This window comes from Papaver somniferum, chromosome 7 (assembly GCF_003573695.1).
Source record: "Papaver somniferum cultivar HN1 chromosome 7, ASM357369v1, whole genome shotgun sequence".
Lineage (NCBI taxonomy): Eukaryota > Viridiplantae > Streptophyta > Magnoliopsida > Ranunculales > Papaveraceae > Papaver > Papaver somniferum.
The window spans coordinates 76,035,232-76,058,637 of NC_039364.1; the positions used below are offsets into that span (position 1 = coordinate 76,035,232).

The 23,406-nt window shown below is 36.4% G+C and overlaps 1 protein-coding gene across 1 annotated transcript; it reads right to left on the reverse strand.

Moving 5' to 3' along the window:
- Positions 1 to 2,694: 2,694 nt before the first annotated feature.
- LOC113297665 (protein GPR107-like) lies at positions 2,695 to 4,526 on the reverse strand. The gene has a single exon (XM_026546221.1). It carries the CDS (start codon positions 4,360 to 4,362, stop codon positions 3,040 to 3,042), a length of 1,323 nt encoding a protein of 440 aa, XP_026402006.1. The 5' UTR covers positions 4,363 to 4,526; the 3' UTR covers positions 2,695 to 3,039.
- Positions 4,527 to 23,406: the final 18,880 nt, after the last annotated feature.

Below are 23,406 nucleotides of genomic sequence, written 5' to 3' on the forward strand. Positions count from 1 at the left end.
TACATCTCTCTTCATAGTTTTTTTTTTTCTGATTACTTTAAGTTGGTTACATGGCATATGCTCTACACATTCTGTTTTTCTTCTTCTTCGTCCCAACCTAATCCCATGGGTGTTTATTTTCTTTCAGATATCCAAGCATTTTCGAATCGAGGAAGACAAGAAGGGAAGAGAATATTTCTATTGTAGGATATCATGGCTTATTTCTAAGATATATCGGCTTATTTCGAGGATTTCGTTTTACATATCTAGTTTTTTGACTCGTTTGTTGTGAATAACAAGCAATTACTATAATTGATAAACAAACAAATTATTGTAAATGAATATTAAAGTAATACATGTATTTTATATGTGTAGTTTTGTTGTATAACTAATAAGTACACATATATGCATGTGTAACTTGTAATTACACATGCCATACACATGTGTAACTTCTGCGTACACATGTGTAACTACTGAGCACACATCTATATACAAGTGTAACTTTGCGTTACACATGTCATATGCATGTGTAACTTCTGGATACACATGCCATATGTTGGTGATGGTGGTTGGCGGCGGCGGTTGTCAGTGGAGGTGGTGGTCAGAGGTGGCTGGTGGCGGTGGCTGGTGGTCGGAGGTGGTTGTCGGAGGTGGTTTGAGGGTGGTGGTTGGTGACGGTGGTGGTTGGAGGCGGCGGTGGTCGCAGGTGGCTGACAGTGGGGGTCAGAGGTGATTTGAGGGTGGTGGTCAGAGGTGGCTGGCCGGAGGTGGCTGGCGGCGATGGTGGTGGTCGGAGGTGAATGGAGTTGGTGGTCGAAGGTGGCTGGTGGCGGTGGTGGTCGGAGGTGGTGTGACGGTGGTGGTCGGAGGTGGCGGTGGTGGTCGGAGGTGGTTGAAACATCATCACATAATATTTTAATAATTTTGGGCCTAAATTTAAATTTTATTTAATTATGGGCTTGACCATATGCATAAGGGTATCAACGACTTTTAATAATTTGGGCCTAGATTTAAACTTCTTTTAATTAAGGGCCTCATATTATGGGTTATCCATGGGTTGGGCCTGTCTAATTTTCCCTTCTCCGATATAGAGTTCTAACAGTTGTAGTGCAAGGATGAGGCTTCTTCATAATACTATTCGGTGTTTCTTGAAAGGAAAGAAAAAAAAGTAAAGGAAAAAGAGACACCACCCATGAGGATGAGCATCAAAATGCTGGTTAAGAAAACACTATAGCATAATACTGCCTCTGTTTCAGGAAAGAGTTACCATCACTTTTTCAATTTAGCCTAAAAAGTGATAGTAATTCCTAGGACTGTACATGGGACGGGACGGGTTTTTGCCTAGCTCAGTACTTATACCTCGCTATGGCCGGTACCTGTACCTTGTACTTGTACCTGTGCAGTAGGGGACGGTACCTGTTTAACTCGGTACGGTACCGGTTCTTTACCTGTAGCGTATTTAAAATTATAAAAAGAAAATAAAGCAAAAAATCTTCTAAGTTCTAAGTTCAAATGAAGTTATGAACCACACAAAAAAATTCAAAAACCCTAAAATCAAAAACCAAAAAATTACAATCAATTTCAAATCTAAAGAAATCAACAAAAACTAAATAGAAATGAACAAAAGCTAATTAATTTTGAAAAACCCTAACTATTATGAGACGTTATTACTAGTTGCTCAGTACTACGGGATGGGACGGGAATAGCCTAGAACCGTTACTTGTACCTACTCTAGGCACGGTACCAGTTTTTGGTACTTGTACCTGTCCCATCTGACCGCGGTTCCGGGACCGGACAGTTCCTGCCCTAGTAATTCCTGAAACGAAAGGAGCGTAACATACTCAACATAGACTTGTCTGATCATCACTCTAATAAAGAACCGAGCTGGAGATCACAACTGCATACCCTTGCTCAGAGCCTCAGACGACTGATCTTCCATGAATCTCAAACACAACTTATTGCAACAGAGTTTTTCTCAAGAAAGTGCAGTCAAAAATTTCCGCAGAGCATGCTACCGAAGTTTCCACCAGGGGAAGGCTAGATGGTCACAAACTGAAACAAGTACACCAAGCTCTTTTTCGTTCCAAGCATTTTACTTCCAATTATTGTTTGCCTGGTCCCTGCACTACAAACCATGACGAACAGCCTAGACAACCCGAAGCAACCCTACTGTGGCGTAGTTGCAATAAAGAGTTAGAGATGATGAACATAAAAAAGGATTCATAGAACCATTGAAACCATTGCTCTCCAAAAAAAAGGGTAGGGCATCTTTAATACACATTCTTGGTGCTAGTGCTATTTTGAACAGCCTAGGCAACCAGAAGCCTGCCCTACTGTGGTACACTTGTAATAAAGAGTTAGGAAATAAACAGAAAAAATGACTCATAAAATTATTGAAACTATTTGCCCTCCGGGAGAAGGTAGGGCACTATAATACAGATTCTTCGTGCTAGTGCTATTCTACCCGACGTATAATCTCTTTTTCAAATGGAAAACTGGCATATACCTCCTTATGGAAAGAACCCAAACTTCTCAACCTCCTTCATCAGAAACAGTCTACTGATCCTAAAAGCATTTCATAATCTTGTGGCTACATTTTGCTTTTCTACATGACAGCAGCTTATGTAGAAGTAATAATAATTAGCAAGAGTTAGGCAGTTATTATGATGTAAATCTAGGGCTATAAAAAGTTAAACAACAAAATACCGAATCTTCTTGGAATCTAATGTTGATGCATGTATATAGCGAACATATAGAAAGAGTATGCCAAAAGGATTGTATATTGGTTTCACGCGTTACATATGAACAAACAGACAAAGTAACGAAACCAAGCTGTTTTGAGTACAAAAATACAGTGATAAACGAAGAATAACATAAGTGAAAGATCACACATAACTACAGAAGTATTATGGCATCCCTAAAAGATAGAATAGTACGTAAACATACCATATTCCTACCTGGCTAGCTCAACCTTCCAAAATCCTTGATAACACATTGATGTCCCAGTATAATCATCTGAGGCATCACACACTTTGTCATTTTTCCAGTATTGCGAAATAATCACAATTCAAATTCGTCTTCAAGTTTCAAAGCTTCAGCTGCAGCTTCTTCTTCATCATCATCAATCATGAAATATGGATTATGAGCTTCAGGCCTAAATTTATACCCTGTAAACACATAGAAAGCCAATGTAGCTAACTCCCCCGCTACAACACTAGTCCAAAGGTATCGATACGAGGTAATTGTCTCCAATGCATATACCACAACTCTTGTGAAATATATGTAGCAAATAACAACAATGTAGTAATGCCTGAATAATGTTAATTTCATCAAATTCACAGCAGCTTTCCCATCAGTTCTAGCAGCTTCTCGGAGATTCTTAATCGACCAAACAATCGGGAAAAGCACCGCACAACAACAAACAACATCCACGAGTAGAAAAACTTGTTTCCATGTAATCCAATCTTGAGCGTAAGGCCCACTTTCATCAATCACAACTTGAGCAATATTCGCAACAACTTGAAGAGGGATTACAATCATTAATACTTTCTTTTCCTTATCTTGTAAATAGGGTTTCAAGAATGACCATCCAGTACCAATCAATACAATCAAAGTGAAAAGTGTAATACCTTTCAAAAAACTGAAAATGTAAAACAAAACATCCCAACCATGAGCACTACCAGTCCGTTTAATATATGATTTATCTTCAGCTTCGCATAGCAAATTCAACGATTTCAATATCAAAACAGCTAACATAAAGTAATGTATATGATAAACTGTTGATCTTTTCTTGTATAGAAAATAAACCCAAATAACTGATAGTGAAAAATACGCCAAAAAGAAAAGAAAATAAACCCTAGGTAGAACAGTTTTTCCAGCAGATAAGTAATCACGATTACTATTCTTTCCATCAAGATTGTACATCTCAGATCTAACATCCATTGATACTTGAAGTTGAGGTAAGCAGTTAGCAAAAACAAGAGTAAATTGATTAGACTCCGATTCAGAATACACAATCCCTAATTCTTTTGCTCCTTTGAGTTTATCAAAAGTATATACCACTTTAACAAGTTCTGATTGAAGTGCACATGTAATATCGAGATCTTGAATTTGCTGAAGAACATGAATCCATGAATCTCTTGTACTTAAGAAAAACCCTATTTGTGAAAGATCTAATTCAGGGTTAGGGTTCGATAAAGTAATGTGTGATACGTTTAGTTCTAACCGACCTGTATGTGTGAAACCGAATTCATCAAAGGGGATGATTGATCTATCATCAGAACGAATCTCAGAAGAACGAATCTCAGCAGAAGTGAATATGACGAAAAGGGAAATGATGAAGATGATTTGGAAGAGATGAGAGAGACTTGATGAAATCGCCATGGCAGTGAGATCTGAGAAGTTTTAGCGATCAAATCCCTCTCACTCTTACTCGATTTCGATTTTCTCTCAAGAACTCAAGATTTCTCTCACACTAATGTTTACGAAGCTTATGTCGGTTCCTCCGGGTTTTGATTCGATACTGGTTTTGTATTCGTTTGCCTCGTACGTGGAGAAGAATCGGAATTTATTTTCTTTAAGGGGCACATTTGGGGATACCTCCACGGATCGGAGATGCTCAAGGTTCAGTGCGCAAAATTAATACCAAGTAGAACTGATCTTCAATGACATGTGTGTAGAGATAAATGACAAAATCCACGTAGGATGCACATTTATTTTTCCTAAAATCATTCTCCAAACCGGATGTCGTAAATCAATGTATGCATGACTTTAGGTAGAAAATGTCAAGGGGATGTCTAGTTTTCCACATTCCTCTTGACATTATCTACCATCCTAGTCAGCTTTGTTTAATTATAAATATATTTTATTTACTAAAATACAATACATAATCATTTTTAGATCTAATAAAATCTTAAAATTAATACCAAGTAGAACTGCATTAGTCTCCGCCATTAAAGGGGAAGTAGCATCAAATAGATTTCGCAAAATTAATACCAAGTAGAACTGCATTAGTCTCCGCCATTAAAGAGGAAGTAGCATCAAATAGATTTGTAGCACACTCTTGGAATATTCCAGAGTGATCCTGTGCTACCGCTCCGACCGCTCCTTTGTTTGGGACGAAAGTTGCGTCCATATTTATTTTGATCACATTCAGAGGAGGAGGTTCCCATCGATGATTTCTACTTTGTTGTGGATTAAAGTTGTCTTCAACATGTTCTTGCAAAACACCATTGAGAAGATCAGCTTGTGCTTGTTTCAAAACTCTGCCCGGTGAAAAGGAGGCATTGGAGAACACTATATCATTCCTCATTTTCCACAGATTCCATAAAATGCATAAACCCTTTTCAAACATATGGTTATCAGGATCGTCCATCCGCTGGATAAAAATTATCTTTGGGTCTTCTACCACCCTTCAAAACCAAACGCCTCAGAGAAGTTATGAAAAACTGTACGTGCCCACGGACAGAGTAAGAAGAGATGCCCCACAGTTTCTTCTTCTTGGTTGCAGAAAGAGCAATTTTGGTTAATATTGTTATTGAATTTGGATAGATTACCTTTAACAGCGAGGCCGTTGTGAATGATTTTCCACCCGAAATACAATATTTTAGGAGTAAAATTAGAGTAACTCCAAAATTTTCTCCATGGAAATTGTATAATTATTGAAGTAGATGGTGCAGAGTCTGCCAATAATTTGTAAGCAGATTTTGCCGAGAATTTTCCAGACTTTGTCGGAGTCCATATAAGCTTATCCTCCGCATCTTCATTACTAATATATATATTCTAAATCTTCTCACATATATCTGTCGGGAAGTAAGTTTCCAAAAAGTGTATATCCCAATCAGTAGTGCCCGGATTAAACAAGTCTGCAACCACTTGTATATTGTCAGGAAAATTGTCCGGCTTTGGCAGAATGTGTAGAAGGAGATTTGGAATCCAAGGTTCTTCAAAAATCTTGATGGTAGAATTCTTTGAAACTCTCTAGAAAACTTTATTCACCATTAAATTACGTACTTAAATCATGTTATTCCATACTGCAGAGCAATGAATAGGAGGTTCAGTTGTCCAAAAACCATCACCTTTTAAATATTTTGCATCGAGGACTTGAGCCCATATAGCATCTCTTTCTTCTAGGAATCTCTAGACCAATTTGCAAACTTGAGATATGTTTACCCACTCTGTATTTCGTATTCCCAAACCGCCATGTTCTTTCTGTAACATGTGTTTGCTCCAGCCAATGAAATGGATTTTTCTGACATATATTTGGTGACCCCACCAAAAACATCTCATCGTTTTATCAATATAGTTTGTTACTCCTTTTGGAAGTAGGCAAATACCCATGTGAAAAATTGGTATTGCAGAAATTACGGATTTAATGAGAACAGTTCTTTCCTCTGTATTTAAGAAAAATTGTCTCCAGCCTGATAACTTGCCAATGTATTTTTCTTTCAGATTTATGTAAGTCCCCACTCTGTAGTCTGATTTTAGAGGTTGAATACCCAGATATTTGTCATCTGCCTTCATCAGCTTTACACCCAGATCTTGAATGATAAGTTGTTTTCTGAAAGGGGAAATTCCTTTACTAAAATGGATGGAAGATTTTTCGTAGTTGATCATTTATCCAGAAAGGTCTTCATATTTCTGCAAAATTTCTTTTAAATGTTAACATTTACTCTAGTATTCTCCCCAAAGAAGAATAAATCGTCCGCAAACATCAAGTGACTGATTGTTGGCGCCCGACTATTCAGTCTGTACCCTTGATAGAGACCTTGAACTTCATATTTATGCACTAAATTTAATAAACCCCGAGAACAAATAATGAACAGGCTTGGATAAAGTGTACATCCTTGTCGAATACCACGTTCGCTTCTGAAAAAACCTTGAGGGCCACCGTGCAAGTTGATTGAAAAAGTCGCAGTGATAACACATTTCATTATTAAAGAATGAGCCTCACCTGATATCCCCATTAACTGTAACATATCTCCTAGAAAATTCCAGTGGACACGGTCATAGGCCTTTGACATGTTTACTTTTAAAGCAAAGTATCCATTAGAACTAGCTGATGAATTCATGGAATAAAGTAACTCCTTTGCAATGATTATGTTATCCAAAATCTGACGCCCCGGGACAAAAGCATTCGGAGACCAAGAGATTAGCTTGTATAAAAAAGGCTTTATTCTATTTGAAAGAAGTTTTGAGACCACCTTATAGAGAACATTACAGAGTGCAATGGGTCTATAATCACCAGGCGACATAGGGTTCTTAATTTTTGGGATCAGAGTGATTAAAGTATGATTCAACCTATATGGGAATTCAAGATATTGAAATATAGATTTTATTGCATTCACGACATCAGCACAAACAATTGACCAACAATTTTTATAGAAGATTGGGGAGTACCCGTCAGGACCTGGAGATGTGTAAGATCTCATTTGTTTAATGATGTTCCAGATTTGTTCTTTCGTAGGACTTCTAGAGATGCTTTCATTTTCAGGTTGAGTGATATGTGGATTCATAGACATGTCCACAGATATTGTTGTTGAATGAGTAGGTTGCTGGAATAGAGCTTGAAAGTGGCGGACCAGTTCCCCAGCAATTCCATCTTGTTCCGATATCCATTGAGAATTAACATCTTGTAAATGATTAATTGTGTTCTTTCTTCTACGTTGTTGGACCGAAAGATGGAAATGTCTAGTGTTACGATCTCCTGATTTTGTCCAGTTTTGCTTCATACGTTGGTCCCAGTAAGTATCATCCATTACTAAATACTCGTTAAGTTGAGAAGTAACGAGTTTTTCTTGGCGAAGAGAATATGCAGACGGTCTCCATGACTGAATTCGCAAAAGACGATTTTCAGAAAAGTAAGTTTTTGTTTGACACACCCAATGTTATTTCTGCTCCAGTGCGTAAGGAAAGAACCCAACTTGAATAATTTATCCTGAATGTTGTCATCACTATTTGTCGACCAACATTCTTCCACCTTTGCTTTAAAATCTGGATGAGAAATCCAAAAGGCTTCAAACTTGTAGGTGGGTGATGCTCTAGATATATTTCTTTCCGTGCTGAGTAGGATAGGTGCGTGATCACTTGAAATCCTCGGAAGATGCAAGACTCCCACTGAATGATGAGAAATACACCAATCTGGTGACGCCATATCTCTATCCAACCGCTGACGTATTAAGCCATCTATCTCTCTACCATTGGTCCATGTGGATGCCGGTCCACTAAATCCAAGATCGATCAGATAATTTTGTTGGATAAAATTGTTGAAATAGGAAATATTTGAATCCAACACCGGTAATCCACCAAAATTTTCTTGACGAGATGAGATTGCATTAAAATCCCCGGTAAAGCATTTGCTACCTTGGATATCCTGAATCTGATTTGAGATATTCTGCCAGAAAGAGGATCTGTCAGATATATTTGGCGGACCATATAAGCAGAAAAGATTCCAAGGATGTCTCAGACCATCATTGTGTATTACTGCATGAATCAAGTTAGAAGCAGCAGAGACAATATCCAAATTCACAGATTGTTTCCATAGAATCCAAAGCCCTCCACTTCTCCCTATTGAAGGGACAATATGATAATTGTCAAAGCCAAATTGATTCACACGTTGCAGAGAAGATTCCATCGATAACTTTGTTTCGGAAAGGAAGAGAATATCAGGATGACAACCTTTGAGGAAAGAATGCAGAGTTCGAATTGTAGGGTTATTCCCCAGACCCCAACAATTCCAACTGAAAATCAACATTTATCTTGCGGCATTTGAGGATTAGCCGCCTTACCATTTGTAGATGTCGATTTTGAAGAAGACTTTCTCTGAATTTTGGGTTGAGGATAATTTCTTCTAATGTAGTCTTCATCCTGACCTCTTTTAGAAATTTGAGTACCATTGTTGTCTTCTATGCGAATTGATGAAGACTGTCCTTGAGATCTTGCCTGTAATTTCCAATCATGATAGTTAGAAATTACTTTTAGTAGTGGTTTAGCAACCACCTTCTTCATCTTCACTAATTCATGATTCTTGGCATAAGTGACTATGGGATTAAGACAAATGGGACTTTCAATCACTATCTGATCATGTTCTGCAAGCCTGAAATTATTTGAAAAGTTTACATTCCTTGAGATAGTTGCACCTTCCATGTTGTGATCTTGCACAATCCGCTTTCCTCTATCCAATAACAGATTCATACGATTTTCTTCAACCTGAAACTCCCGCGAAGAAGATGAAACCCTCCTAGAACTAGAAGCCGCCTCTGATTTTCTAGTAGTCACAACATTTCTTGGATCAACAATTTCCGATCTCACTCGAATTTGTGGTTGATACCCAAAAACAAAATTTGTTCTTTCATATTTATGTTCCACAGTAGAAATCAATTCTTCTGCCGTAGTGGTTTGATAGGATTGATGATTATTTGATGAGAAGTGAACGTTTTCACTTGTTTCAGTTGCTGGAGACTCACCAACTACATAGATATCTTTAAATTCTGGGACCTCATTAGTCTGGGACTTTCCAAAGACATTAATTGAAGGATGATATACCGGTTTTATCATGTCCATCACCTGTTGATGAAGATATTCTAGATGATTTGAAATATAAAGTCTTTATAATTGCTAACTTTTGGGCAACATCGCATCAAATGACCGATAATTCCACAAAAGAAACAAAATTTTGGCATCCTTTCATACTTGATAGTAACAACATATTTACGGTTGGTAGGGAGTGGGAAAGCAATTGCCTGTGGAAGAGGACGCCGGATATCAATGTGTGTTTTGGTTCTAGCAAATTTTCCCCATGTAGTTGCTTCATAAACAGGTATTGGACGGGTTTCACCAATCTGAGAAACAAATTCATGTACAAACATTGCACTTAAGTTTTCTACAGGCAATCCATGAATTTGCAGCCCAAATTCCACCGTGTTGAACTTGTAATCACGTGGTAGTTTACCTAATGGGCATCTCTCCAGTGCATATAAATCATACTTTATAATCCATGGTATGCCATCCATAATCATGTCAGTATCAGTATGAGACTCGAACTTTATTAAAAAAGTATCTTCATTGAAGACCGATACATAAAAAGCATGATTTGTTTTCCATAATTTTTGAAGAATTTCTCTCACTGTGGTTATTTGTAGGGATTTATTTGTAATAATTTTGAGGACTAAGCACATATGATAGTTAAGTTTCGAACCAGGGAAGTAAGTGTTTATATTGATTTTGGAGGAAGACTTTTCTTGAGCAAGAAGATTCGCAAAATCACGTAGAAGATCATTCCGCAAATGTTGTTCAAAATTCTCTTGATTAGAAGACATGATGGAAAAGATTGCACTTATCTGAAGAAAAATCTATAGAAGCCTTATAAGAAAAGTTCTGAAAGAACCGATAGGGTTGGTTTTAAACAGTATTGGGCAATTACTGAAACAAGTAACCGTAAAGATAACTAAAAATTAAGGATGATCAAAATATGGAAGAGAATGGTGGGAAATCATATACTGATTCCAATGAGAGAATCTACAATGATCTGAAAACGTAGTTTCTTGATTGAGGATTTACTTTCTGATGGGTTTAACAACGAAGTGGTTTTGAAAACAAGAAAAAACTGAAAAAACTTTAGGCGATGTTTTTTCTTCGAACAACTCAGGACTTATATAATTAATTGACAATTAAATCAGGATTCAGGATTATAATTATGAAAACAAAATTATTTCAAAGAAAATTACTTATTTAGAGATTTAGTTTGAAGGTTTTTCAAAGGATTAATGGAGAATTTGCAGAGAGGAGAGAGAGTTCAAAGAGGGAGAGACCACTTTTTGAGATAAATCATATCTATAGTCGTTATTTTTGTGGGTAAATTAATGAGGTCTAGATAAATCGGTAGATTTTAAAAGATATCTCGTTGAAGATCAACCCATTTCTATTATCTATACTCAATTATATCGCTTACATTCAAATTTTTATTTTGTTGTAATAATATCACTTTTAAACACTTTTGGTCTGCATCAGATTCTCTACTCATTGGTCCCATTTCGTCAAGCTAGTAGGTTGAAGTGTGAAGCATGTCTGGTTATAGGAGAAGTTACTCGTTTTGACCCAACATAAATCCTAGTGCTCTCATGTATATGTATGGAGTAGAGAGTGAACTTGAACACGTATTGTGATTGGTACTTACCCCGATACATGTGTCTTTAGCATGAAACCCTAGAATTAGTTTGTAAATCCTAGTGTAAGCGCATGATAAGTGGGTCATTCCCTTACAGTGAAGGAATCCCTTCTAATCTTCGCGTCTTTAGTTTGTATAAGTACTCGGATCCCCTATAGTTATAACCACACCCAAGATGTAATTGAGATCGCATAGAAGATTTTAACTGTGACGAACTTGAAGAGAGTTAAGACATCAGTATCCGGAATCATAGTTGAGAATCTCTGGCTGTCATCGCGAGGAATGAGTCTTGGTCCCCCGATGTCTTGCTAGTCATGCTTTAGCTGTCGTCGAAGACTTTGATGTTTTTTTCACATCCTAGTGATCTTCCGTTGCTATAGAGGATCATGCTGATGGTGGGTATAAAGTTCTCTCCCAGTACACAATTTGATATATGACTAGGGTTTGAAGTTGACATAGAGATGCTTATTGTCTGAGACAAGGCCTAAGCTGGATGGTTGATTAGTTTTCTTTTCTATTTTTGTTTCATTGATGATCTGTAGTCATTAATTCATGTGGTTATGGGATTCCTATCCTGAAACCACTTTTTTGATGAAAACAATAGAAAAAAAAAGGTTTATTTATGCAAATATTTCAACAAAAATATCAAATGTTGCTTTACCGGGTGATCTTTTTGAAGAAAGCTTGAATCCATGGAAGTTTTCTCTTATAGAAAGATTGGATTTACAGAAGATTAAGCTTGTAGATGCGTCTGTAATTTTATGTAATCAATGAAAATTAGTTGGACATTGCATGCTTATTCCGTTGGGAAAAGGGTTTTTCACTATTAAGTTGGATAATGAAATTGATAGACAATATATTAAATCTGGAGTAGAAGTAACAAATCGGGTTTTACGTATCAGGAATTGGATTTCTAATTTTCGTCCGGCTAGTCAAAGAAGTTCTAAGGCTCTAGTATGGGTTCGATTTCCTGGGTTAGGTTTGGAGTTTTGGAGTGATAAGATATTGTTTACTATTTGTGAGGAATTTGGTACTCCAATTAAAATTGATGCTGCAACTGCAAAATGTGAGGTGGGTTATATGCTAATGTTCTTGTTGAAGTTGATTTTTCTCAATCAATTCCTAGTAAGGTATGGATTGGTACTAAGTTTGGTGGTTTTTTCCAAGATATATTGATTCCATATTGTCCAAAGTTTTGTACTACTTGTGAGATAGTTGGGCATTTAATCACTGAATATGGAGTGGAGAAGAACAAAAAAAACACAATGTGAAAGAAAGGTCAGTTCCCATTCCTTTTGATATTTGTGAGAACTCTGAAATGAATGGCAAAGACTCAACTATCAAAACTGTAAATGATGTCTTAGGTAAAATTTCCGATCAACCAGTATCAGGCACTTCATGGGTTAAGGTGGTGGAGAAAGGAATAGTTATATCAAACTCATCTGTTTCAGAAAGTCCTGATTATAAAGATACTTCTATAGATTCAAGAAAGGATATTGGTACTAATGGTGTGAATGAAGATACTTATACATCTAATACTGGTATGGGAAACATCTTAGTAGAACCAGTTACAACTACAGGACCGGTGGAATCACAAACATATCTAAGTTTAGTGCCTCAATTTGGTAATTTCCAGAATATGGGAACAACCCATGCCTAACATTTCTCTTGATGATAACCAATTTGTATCCTCACAAGACTCTGAAGTAGGAAGTATATTGTTCTACTCCTCAACAGGTAACTATTATGGAAAACATTTTCGTTGATCCTAAAGTTAGCATTATGTCTAAAAATGTGGTAGAGAAAAAACCTCCGATAAAAACCGCAAAACCCAACACAATACCTGTCACTAGAAAGGCAAGTAGGGAACTCTTGAAATCAGTTAATAATAAGGAAGCTCCTCAACTTACCAGTCTTCTACTTTCAAATGAATATTATTTTTTGGAATGTCCGAGGCCTTAAAAGAGATACGACCAAAGACAGGTTAAAATCTTTAGTTAGACAAAATAATCCTTCTTTAGGTTGTGTAGTAGAACCAAAAATAAAGCATCTGGATGCTAGAAGAATAAAACTTCTCGGTATGCACTATCAAATAATTCACAACTCCTGTGAGAAAAAAAAAAGGAAATATATGGGTTTTTTTATTTTTTTTTGAATTGTTTTATTCATACAATTATTTCTATCTGTAATACAAAACAGAAGGGATTTTTGGCCTTGGACCGTTGCATAACATTTTAAGAGACAAACCTTGGATCCGACCATCTCATCCATAGACATCTGACGGATGTAAGATTTGTAACCTACTTCCATCATGGATATATGCACTTATAACCATCATAATTAGTTCCTCACCAATTAATAAAAATAAAATAAAATGTGGCAACAAAACAATAAAGTGAAGAATTAAATATTATAACCATTTAAAACTCATATTTTATTATTCAAAAAGAAAAAAAGAAAGAAATTTATTTGACTCATACTTTATCCACTGTCTGGAGATAGTCGGAATGGGATTATATCTAGACTCATACTTTGTTCAGACAACTATAAATTATAACAAAATAAGAGTTGAAGACACTTATTTTGTAACAACTAACGGACAGATAACATTTTGAGAGACAAACGGATCATCCGACCATCCCAGTCTCATCCAAGCCAAAGACATCCGAAGATCCTAAAATTTATAACCTCTCTCATTTATAAATTTACGTTTATTGGATGTCATTATGAATTTACATTCTTCTTGCTAAAAATGTAAATGTTAAAAAAAGAATCAAATGCTAATAAATTCCTTTTAATAGAAAATATGATCACGTATATTTTTTAACATCGGCAGTTACAAACATCATTTACCAGTTCTACAGTCACCTACCTATTATACTACACGAATATTTAGTTTTCACATTGTATTCTCCATGCAAAAATAAAGCATACAAAAAATCTTTAAAATCAACAATCCCCAAATAAATTTTGTAAGATCCACAAAATAAAATTAAAGTAAATTATCATTCATGGTCATTGAAAAATATGTAAAAAAACCCATATAACCACTGTAAATCATATGGATAATAACCTATGTGAATCATAAGAGAAAAAATAGTGATGGACGTGGGATGATAATTAGCAAGGATAATATGTAGTCGTCTACTTTTCTTCTTCTTCTCTCCTTCTCTCTCCTAAAAATAAATAAATTAAAACTTCCTTCTTCTTGCTCAGATTCATTCCTTTTGGGCTAGATTTGAGCAAGGATTTTTAGTTTTTATGAATTGAAAAAACGGAGGTATAACAACCACACTCAATAATTCGTTCGGCAATCTGTATGAACTAACTCTAATATAATTCCGAGACCACCAACATAAAAGCGAGCTCAATCAAGAGATATATATCAAAGAGATTAATCTCAATTTCTCAATACAATCTGCAATCGAAAAGATAGAAATCTGTAATCCTGGTTGATATGTGAAATAACTTGGATGGTACCAAAGACCAATGCCCAAGTGCCAATCAATTCCTATCCAACAATCAAGGCCGGATTTACCAAATAATTGAACTACACACAACCTGTGATATTTCAATTATATAAAATATAATGCGGAAAAAAAATAACACAGACACCAGAAATTTTGTTAATAAGGAAACTGCAAATGCAGAAAAACGGGAGCTAGTCCAGATTGAACACCACACTGTATTATGCCGCTACAGACACTAGCTTGCTACAAGTTAACTTCAGACTGAAATTTAGTTGAGCCCTAACCAATTCCCACACCGATTAAGGTACAGTCACGTTCCTTACGGCTCTAGAACCACGCCTGATTCTGCACACTTGATTCCCTTAGCTGATCTCAACCACAACTAAGAGCTGCTACAACCCGAAGTAGAAGACTTATAAACAAATATGTCTCCCACAGATAAGTCTATTATGATAGATAAATTTGTCTCCCACAGAAGTACCTATGAAGTTTTGTTACGTCCTATGATAAATCAAGGTGAACAAGAACCAATTGATAATCCGGTCTTATACTCTCGAATAGCAGCCTAAAAATATCAATCACCTCACAATAACTTAACTATATGGTGGTGGTAGAAGTTACGGCGGAATCACAAAGTCTGAGATGAAAAACTTTGTGACTACTTTATTATCTTACCTATCGGAGATAAATCTCGAGCAAATCTTAGAGAAGATAGTACTCAACACCATAGAACAAGTAAGATTAGAACACGCAACTACAGAGAAAATAGTTTGGTCTGGCTTCACGAATCCCAAATGAAGTCTTCAAGTCGTTAACCTAATAGGGTTTTGGAAAAACCTAGGTTAAAGGAGAATCGACTCTAGTTTGCAACTAGGATACAGGAAAGTGCCAGGATTAGGTTTTCCAGTTGCTAGAATTCTCCCTTATATAGTCATTCAAATCAGGGTTTGCTTAAAGTTAAAGCTTAGATAACTTAGTAACAAAGCATTCATTATTCATCTTTAGATGAAAACCTGATTTAAGATTCAAGCTAAGTCTGCTTTAAAATAAAACAATCAAAATAAGGATTATCAATAAGGATTCGATTGCGGTAAATAAGGATTCGATGCTCGGACTTGAAAAGATTTTTAAAGCAAAAATATATACAAAATTGTCACAGGATCAAGAGACACTAGGACTCAGGATTCCACCATAATCATTCATATAATTAATATATTTATTTCCAAAACAATTATAGCTCACATAAAAATAGGGACTCTAATTCTTGCCAAGGTAGATTTTTAGAAGATTAACTGTAAATCGAAAGCATGGCATATCAAAAGTACTAAGACCAAGCATAAACCATCAAAAGAAATGACAATCAATTAAGAAAAAATCATAAAACATTTAATAAAAATGCAAGAAGTCATAAAAGAATTAAATATAACTTTTATATGTGTAAAATATGGCTTCCTCCATCATCCCAGTATTGGGGTTTAGCTATTCATATCAATCACACACTCAAAATATTAATTCAAAGTTCAAAAGTGTGATTAAAAGAGTCAAAAGTTATAAAATAGTGGTTCTGAGACTCACAAAACACGTCCAACAGAAACGATAGAATATAACTGCAGCTAACTGCGACACTTCGCTGGTGCTGTTGACGCTGCTGAAAATAAGTCTGCCCTGGAGAGTCTGTTCTTCGTGTTCTTGAAGCTTTTTAATGGCAGCAGCAGCATCAGGTGAACATTGCTGTTTTTCCTTCTTCTTCGCTCCTCCTGGCTCTGGCTCGACCCAAAACTCTTCATCCCCCTTCTCTGACATAAAACCAACTATTTATAGGCTTTAAATCCCCTTGAAAATCGATCAAACCCCTTGGAAATCTCCATTATTCTTTACGGGTTGTTTGAAGAATAATCTTCTTCTTGTTGCGTTACAGGCTGTTTCTAGCTATTATCTCGTATCAAATATCTTCTAGGACTTTTACCCAACTGTTTTGATGTATATCCCACGCAAGATATCCCATAAATCTCTCAAACTAATCTCAAACCCTAAACAGAAACCGTGTGCACTGTCTTGACTTTGTGTGGATTTTCTGACTTATCCAGCCCAATTAGATGGGTCTAATCGCTTCTAACAGGTCCCTTATGTCTTGTAGAGTCCGTGGGTACCAAATTTGCCCATTGAATCGCCTCCTAGGTCGCTCAAATCTTGATCCAAAACTGTTGACGCTGCTGCCTTTTTTCCGCCAAAATCCAGTTTTGAAACTTTGAAGATGACCTCCCCCTATCCAGTTCCGGTGTCCCTTTGTAATTAGGTTACCCCTTATCCAAAGTGAGAGTCCGTATAGTAATTTTCTCCCACGAGCGCAAAAACCACTTTTTAGCCAATTTCGCCGCAAAAGCTTATTTCTCCAAAAACACCTACAAAGACATAAAATAACCAAATAAGTACAAAATCGAGCACTAACAATATAAACAATTGGGACAAATTAGACACATAAATGCGTCTATCAAATACCCCCAAACTTATTATTTGCTAGTCCTCGAGCAAATCTAATCTAAAATAAAATGACTACACTTAGCACGTGCAGTAAGCCGTTAAACCACTAGGTGGCCCTAGTGGCGGAGTGTTGTCTCCGGGGGGTTTACCAGAGGTGTACCCACAAAACCTTAATACTCCAGAGCTTAGCTATCTACGCAGAACCTTGGAAGGCACTAAAGAATCTCCTTGGTTGGCATACTTATTGACTACAGGAAGAAGTACCCTGATGCGAAATTCCAATTGCTGTACACGAGTTTGCACTCAAGCATACTAAAATTCATATAAAGTGACAGAGCTCTACTCAGATAGTTGCACTATGGACATCATATTCGGAGTCTAAACTAATCACATGGATAGATCAAGAAGATGGATATAGAAAACATAGATGGTTTTGATGTTTACTAAGTGAACGACGTTTCCCATATCTGTCTGAAGGCCTCCGCCAAAATGAACCTATCCTAATGGATTGAGATACTAGTCTGACTAATATCAACACACTGGCATATACAAGGGTACCAGTGGTCGATAACCTAACTCTAGGTCAACACAACTGGCATATACAAGGGTACCAGTGGTCGACTTTATTGAATTTATTCCTTTTGGTCAAATGGTCTGGTCTCAATTTTTTTTTTTTTTTTTTTTTTTTTTTTTTTTTATTTTTGGACTACCATTTTTTTTTTATCTTTTTTTTTTTTTTTTTTTTCATGGTATCTCAATCACTCTAATTCACCCTAGCATTGGTAACAACTTGAATCGTGGGCCCCACCTATCACTTAGAGAAACATAGTTTAAAAACAAAATAAAATAAAAATAGAAGTGAAAAGGACTCAACGAGATATGGTGAAACTATCATGTTATTTCTAACACCTGAGCTCTGTGCTTTTATGAATAGACTCTTTAGATGTTTCCATCTAATCAGATTGGTTCCTCAAACTCCTACAATCAAAATGCTTCCATCCACTTAGATTGGTTAGTGCATCCTAAATAGCATAAATTTCTAGCTCTGGAGTTTATTTATTCATATACTAAAAAGTTTCTCCCATACCCCCAAACTTAAACCTAACATTGTCCTCAATGTTCTAAAGATGAAATTAAAAGCATGACAATGAACGAGAGAGAAACTGTTACCATTTGAAGTGAAAGAGTTACGGAAGGATATTACCTGGTTGCATGAGATTGGGTTACCTCCCAAGAAGTGCTAAGTTTAAAGTCTTCAGCCAGACTAAGAAAAGGATTAGTCAACTCGAACCGTATAACAGTAGCCGGAATAACTGTGGGTCTTTAACACCAAAAAGAGCTGACAAAAGGAAACTGCAGTGAACCAAGAAAATGTACAAGACTAGCATGCCCTTACCTAGTTTCCTGATTAAGATATCTATATCTAATTGTGGTTCAGGTTCAGGTTCTATAAAAGGGTCTAAATATATTTCTTTAGGCTGCAACTCCTCAAAATTGAGATCCGAATTATTAGGTCCTAGAGTCTGTAAATACTTAAATAAGAACTTAGAAGCACAAAATAATAACCTAAATAATTGAGGATCCTCTAAGTCAATCAGGTTTGACTTACATAATTGACCACAGTGAGAGTAGCGGTCATTCTTAAGAAAATGTGTCGATTCTAATATCCTAAAGTAATTAGGTTTAGTCTCAGAACTTAATAATTGACACATTTGAAATTTATACGTTCCCACAATTTTTGAAAAATATTTGGTGGGAAAACAAAGTCGATCTTAGTATCATAGCCTGGTCTAACCTCATCAACCAGAGGATGGGTTTCTAACAACTGAACTTCCTTATGGACATCACTAGGTTCAGGAAAACGAGTATGAAAGTAATCTTGTAAAATGGTTGAGGCATTGATGTCAAGTCCTAAGTGTGGGGACTTTCTGAGAGTTAAAGGTAAGGCACTAGGGAAGTGATAATCACCCCCAAACTTAGAGTTTTCAGTTTCTCTAGATAGACCTCTAATATTTCTTGAATTTCCGTATCTTCAGAGTCCTTAAAATATTCAAGAGATTCTTCTAAGTTATTATCAGGTAGTGCATCTTTACTCATCTCTACGGGTCTATCTTCTTCTTCCAAGACTATTGTTTCTAAGTCGCTGATACTCTAAAACAGTATTTTCGAAATGAACCCGTTCCTCTAAACCACTATCGGCTTCGTAATCAAAAGGAAAAACTACATCGTCTAAAACGGTGGTATCCCTAATCAAATCCTCGTCCTTTTGAATAGGTGAATAATCATAAAAATTATTTGGATTTGAAGTAGAAATAATATAATCACTATAAAGCTCAATTGGATTACTAGATTCCTGATTACTATGCCTACATATTTCAGATTCTTCATCACTACTATCCTCATCATCATAATAGTACGAAGATGATTGAACCTTATCTAAATAAGTAGTGTTACCAATTATAACCTCGTTATCTTGATTATGTGAAAAAGTATCTTCATTCTCAAGGGTATTATTGGATACACTATATTGGCAATTCAAGTTATTTCGAGCAATACTTTCGTTCGTCTCTAACTCAAGTCTACGTGTCGACTCAGCTATCCTCTCAAGGGTCTCTTCCAAAGAAAGTTCCCTTAGTGTAGGATCTAAGTTTTGAGTTAATCTATTGAGGATATCTTCTACAGATTCAGTTGTTGTTGCAGTTCTTTCGTCCATATCTACGTTATTCACCTCATCTAATTTATACGTCGATTCAGCTAACTGACGTGATGACTCTAAATTCCTAGAGTCTCTTCTAGAGAAGGAATAGGAACTGAAGGATCATAATAAGGACTACTTTTCAAAGTTTGATTGTATCCTCTAGACGAAGAACTAGTACTATAATCTTCTTGCTCGTATGACTGATGCGCGTGCGGATAGTAATTGGGATCACCATGGTATGAACCATAACCTTGAAAAGGTTGGCGTCCCCAGCCACTATTCTCACTATGGTCATAATACTGATGATGTCCATATTCAAATTCAGGTCGATATTCATTGTATTGGCTTCTATCATACCAGTTCGACATTCTTAATTGCAGGGGAATTCTACGCAATCACAAACAAGTCCGACTCGACCAAATCAAACCTATAGAATCTAGCAAACAAAAAGCATGATGGCTCCACTTAGATTGTTTTCTAGACCAGCTTCTATTCCTTCGAAAAGGAATTCGTTACAATTTGAGCACACCCCTCTGGAATCAATCCGAGCTAATGTAAGTTGAATCGAGGCGAGGGAAGCTCAGTGGAGCTTTGATACCCAAGGCCTCACCGCTATCACAAGGCGGCGCAGTCACGCATTCAACTCACAGAAACCATCATGAACTTTGAAATGTGCTTAAAGAGCAACCAATATTTTTCGAACGAGTTTCCTATTAAGCTCGTTACCCTATTGGTCTCGTTCTATTCAAAATTTTAGGCTTAGGTTCGCGTTTGGTTTCGTTTTCCTAAGGCGGGCAAGAAGGAAACGGTGATGAAATCCGAGTCCTTATCTTGATTTGGCCAGGCCTTGCCCTTTACTAGGAAAATAAAGACAGTCTGAATTCGTCCTCAATCAATGAATCACCTTAAGGAATACAGTAACTCGCTTACAGGGATTCGCGAGTGTTTCGATGGACTTACCTCCCGTACCAGACGGGCGATGAACCGTTGTCGTCGACTCGGGCCACGACTCCTATGCCGTGTGCGAACCCGAGGGGCCGAGACGATATCGTAATCGTCGTCCTTCCCTGCAAACAGTTTGTATTTAAGGATACCCTTCTGTAGGGTTTAAAATTAAAATAAATTGTCCAAAGTCCAGAATAATGTCCAAATAAAAAGTCCAAAAATTACAAAAATTATGAAAAATAAAGCCTATTTACAAATTCTAAAAATATAAATAAAAACTATATACAAAAAAAATAATAATAAAAATTAAGTCCTAAAAAAAATTATGTCTTTTTTTCTTCTCTTTTAGCTTTTAGCTTTTAGCTTTAAGCTTTTTGTTCCCAAGTCCTTAGTATTCCACTTCGAGCCTGTAAATCAAAGACACAAAAAGAAACGTAAAAAGGAACAAATAATAATAAAAAAAAAAATTAAACCTAAAAACAAATCTATATACAAGTCCGCGTCGGCGGCGCCATTTTGTTGTAGTAATTCGATTGCGGTAAATAAGGATTCGATGCTCGGACTTGAAAAGATTTTTAAAGCAAAAATATATACAAAATTGTCACAGGATCAAGAGACACTAGGACTCAGGATTCCACCATAATCATTCATATAATTAATATATTTATTTCCAAAACAATTATAGCTCACATAAAAATAGGGACTCTAATTCTTGCCAAGGTAGATTTTTAGAAGATTAACTGTAAATCGAAAGCATGGCATATCAAAAGTACTAAGACCAAGCATAAACCATCAAAAGAAATGACAATCAATTAAGAAAAAATCATAAAACATTTAATAAAAATGCAAGAAGTCATAAAAGAATTAAATATAATTTTTATATGTGTAAAATATGGCTTCCTCCATCATCCCAGTATTGGGGTTTAGCTATTCATATCAATCACACACTCAAAATATTAATTCAAAGTTCAAAAGTGTGATTAAAAGAGTCAAAAGTTATAAAATAGTGGTTCTGAGACTCACAAAACACGTCCAACAGCAACGATAGAATATAACTGCAGCTAACTGCGACACTTCGCTGGTGCTGTTGACGCTGCTGAAAATAAGTCTGCCCTGGAGAGTCTGTTCTTCGTGTTCTTGAAGCTTTTTAATGGCAGCAGCAGCAGCAGGTGAACATTGCTGTTTTTCCTTCTTCTTCGCTCCTCCTGGCTCTGGCTCGACCCAAAACTCTTCATCCCCCTTCTCTGACATAAAACCAACTATTTATAGGCTTTAAATCCCCTTGAAAATCGATCAAACCCCTTGGAAATCTCCATTATTCTTTACGGGTTGTTTGAAGAATAATCTTCTTCTTGTTGCGTTACAGGCTGTTTCTAGCTATTATCTCGTATCAAATATCTTCTAGGACTTTTACCCAACTGTTTTGATGTATATCCCACGCAAGATATCCCGTAAATCTCTCAAACTAATCTCAAACCCTAAACAGAAACCGTGTGCACTGTCTTGACTTTGTGTGGATTTTCTGACTTATCCAGCCCAATTAGATGGGTCTAATCGCTTCTAACAGGTCCCTTATGTCTTGTAGAGTCCGTGGGTACCAAATTTGCCCATTGAATCGCCTCCTAGGTCGCTCAAATCCTTGATCCAAAACTGTTGATGCTGCTGCCTTTTTTTCCGCCAAAATCCAGTTTTGAAACTTTGAAGATGACCTCCCCCTATCCAGTTCCGGTGTCCCTTTGTAATTAGGTTACCCCTTATCCAAAGTGAGAGTCCGTATAGTAATTTTCTCCCACGAGCGCAAAAACCACTTTTTAGCCAATTTCGCCGCAAAAGCTTATTTCTCCAAAAACACCTACAAAGACATAAAATAATCAAATAAGTACAAAATCGAGCACTAACAATAGAAACAATTGGGACAAATTAGACACATAAATGCGTCTATCAGTTTGCTTAAAGTTAAAGCTAAGATAGCTTAGTAACAAAGCATTCATTATTCATCTTTAGATGAAAACCTGATTTAAGATTCAAGCTAAGTCTGCTTTAAAATAAAACAATCAATCTCCACCGTTAGATGGTCTTAGCTTGTTACGCACAAATGAAATATACCTAAACATGTGTATTGAGTTGGCTTAATAACAGTTAACCGAAGTCAGCCATATGAACACTTTTGTCTTAACAATATTCATCTAACACTTCTCGATCAAATATGATGATCAATCAATCATGAAAGATAATCAAATGAATCTAATTGTGTATCAAATAAAGTTATTTAATTGTTCACTATCTCATAGAAATATATATGAACCAATTGAAACAAAATCGGATTGATTCGTAATTGTACAAAGTACTTATGCAAGAATCAATTCATGAACATTAAGCCACGGTTTGCAAAGATAACATTCTTTAATTCATAAATTTTTAGTTCATGAGTATGAGAATCATACTTAACCGATTTTAGAACTTAAACCACTGTATTCGCAAACCATGTATGCAAACAACAGCTCCGGACCTTGGCCTTTCCAGCCGTTCACAAACCAGGTACGCAAACAACAGTCCCGGACCTAACTCAGGTAAAACCATTCGCATACTAGGTACGCAAACAAGGTTCCCAGACCTGAATCATAACAATACAGTTCACATACTAGGTATGCATACCGTGTTGTATCCAG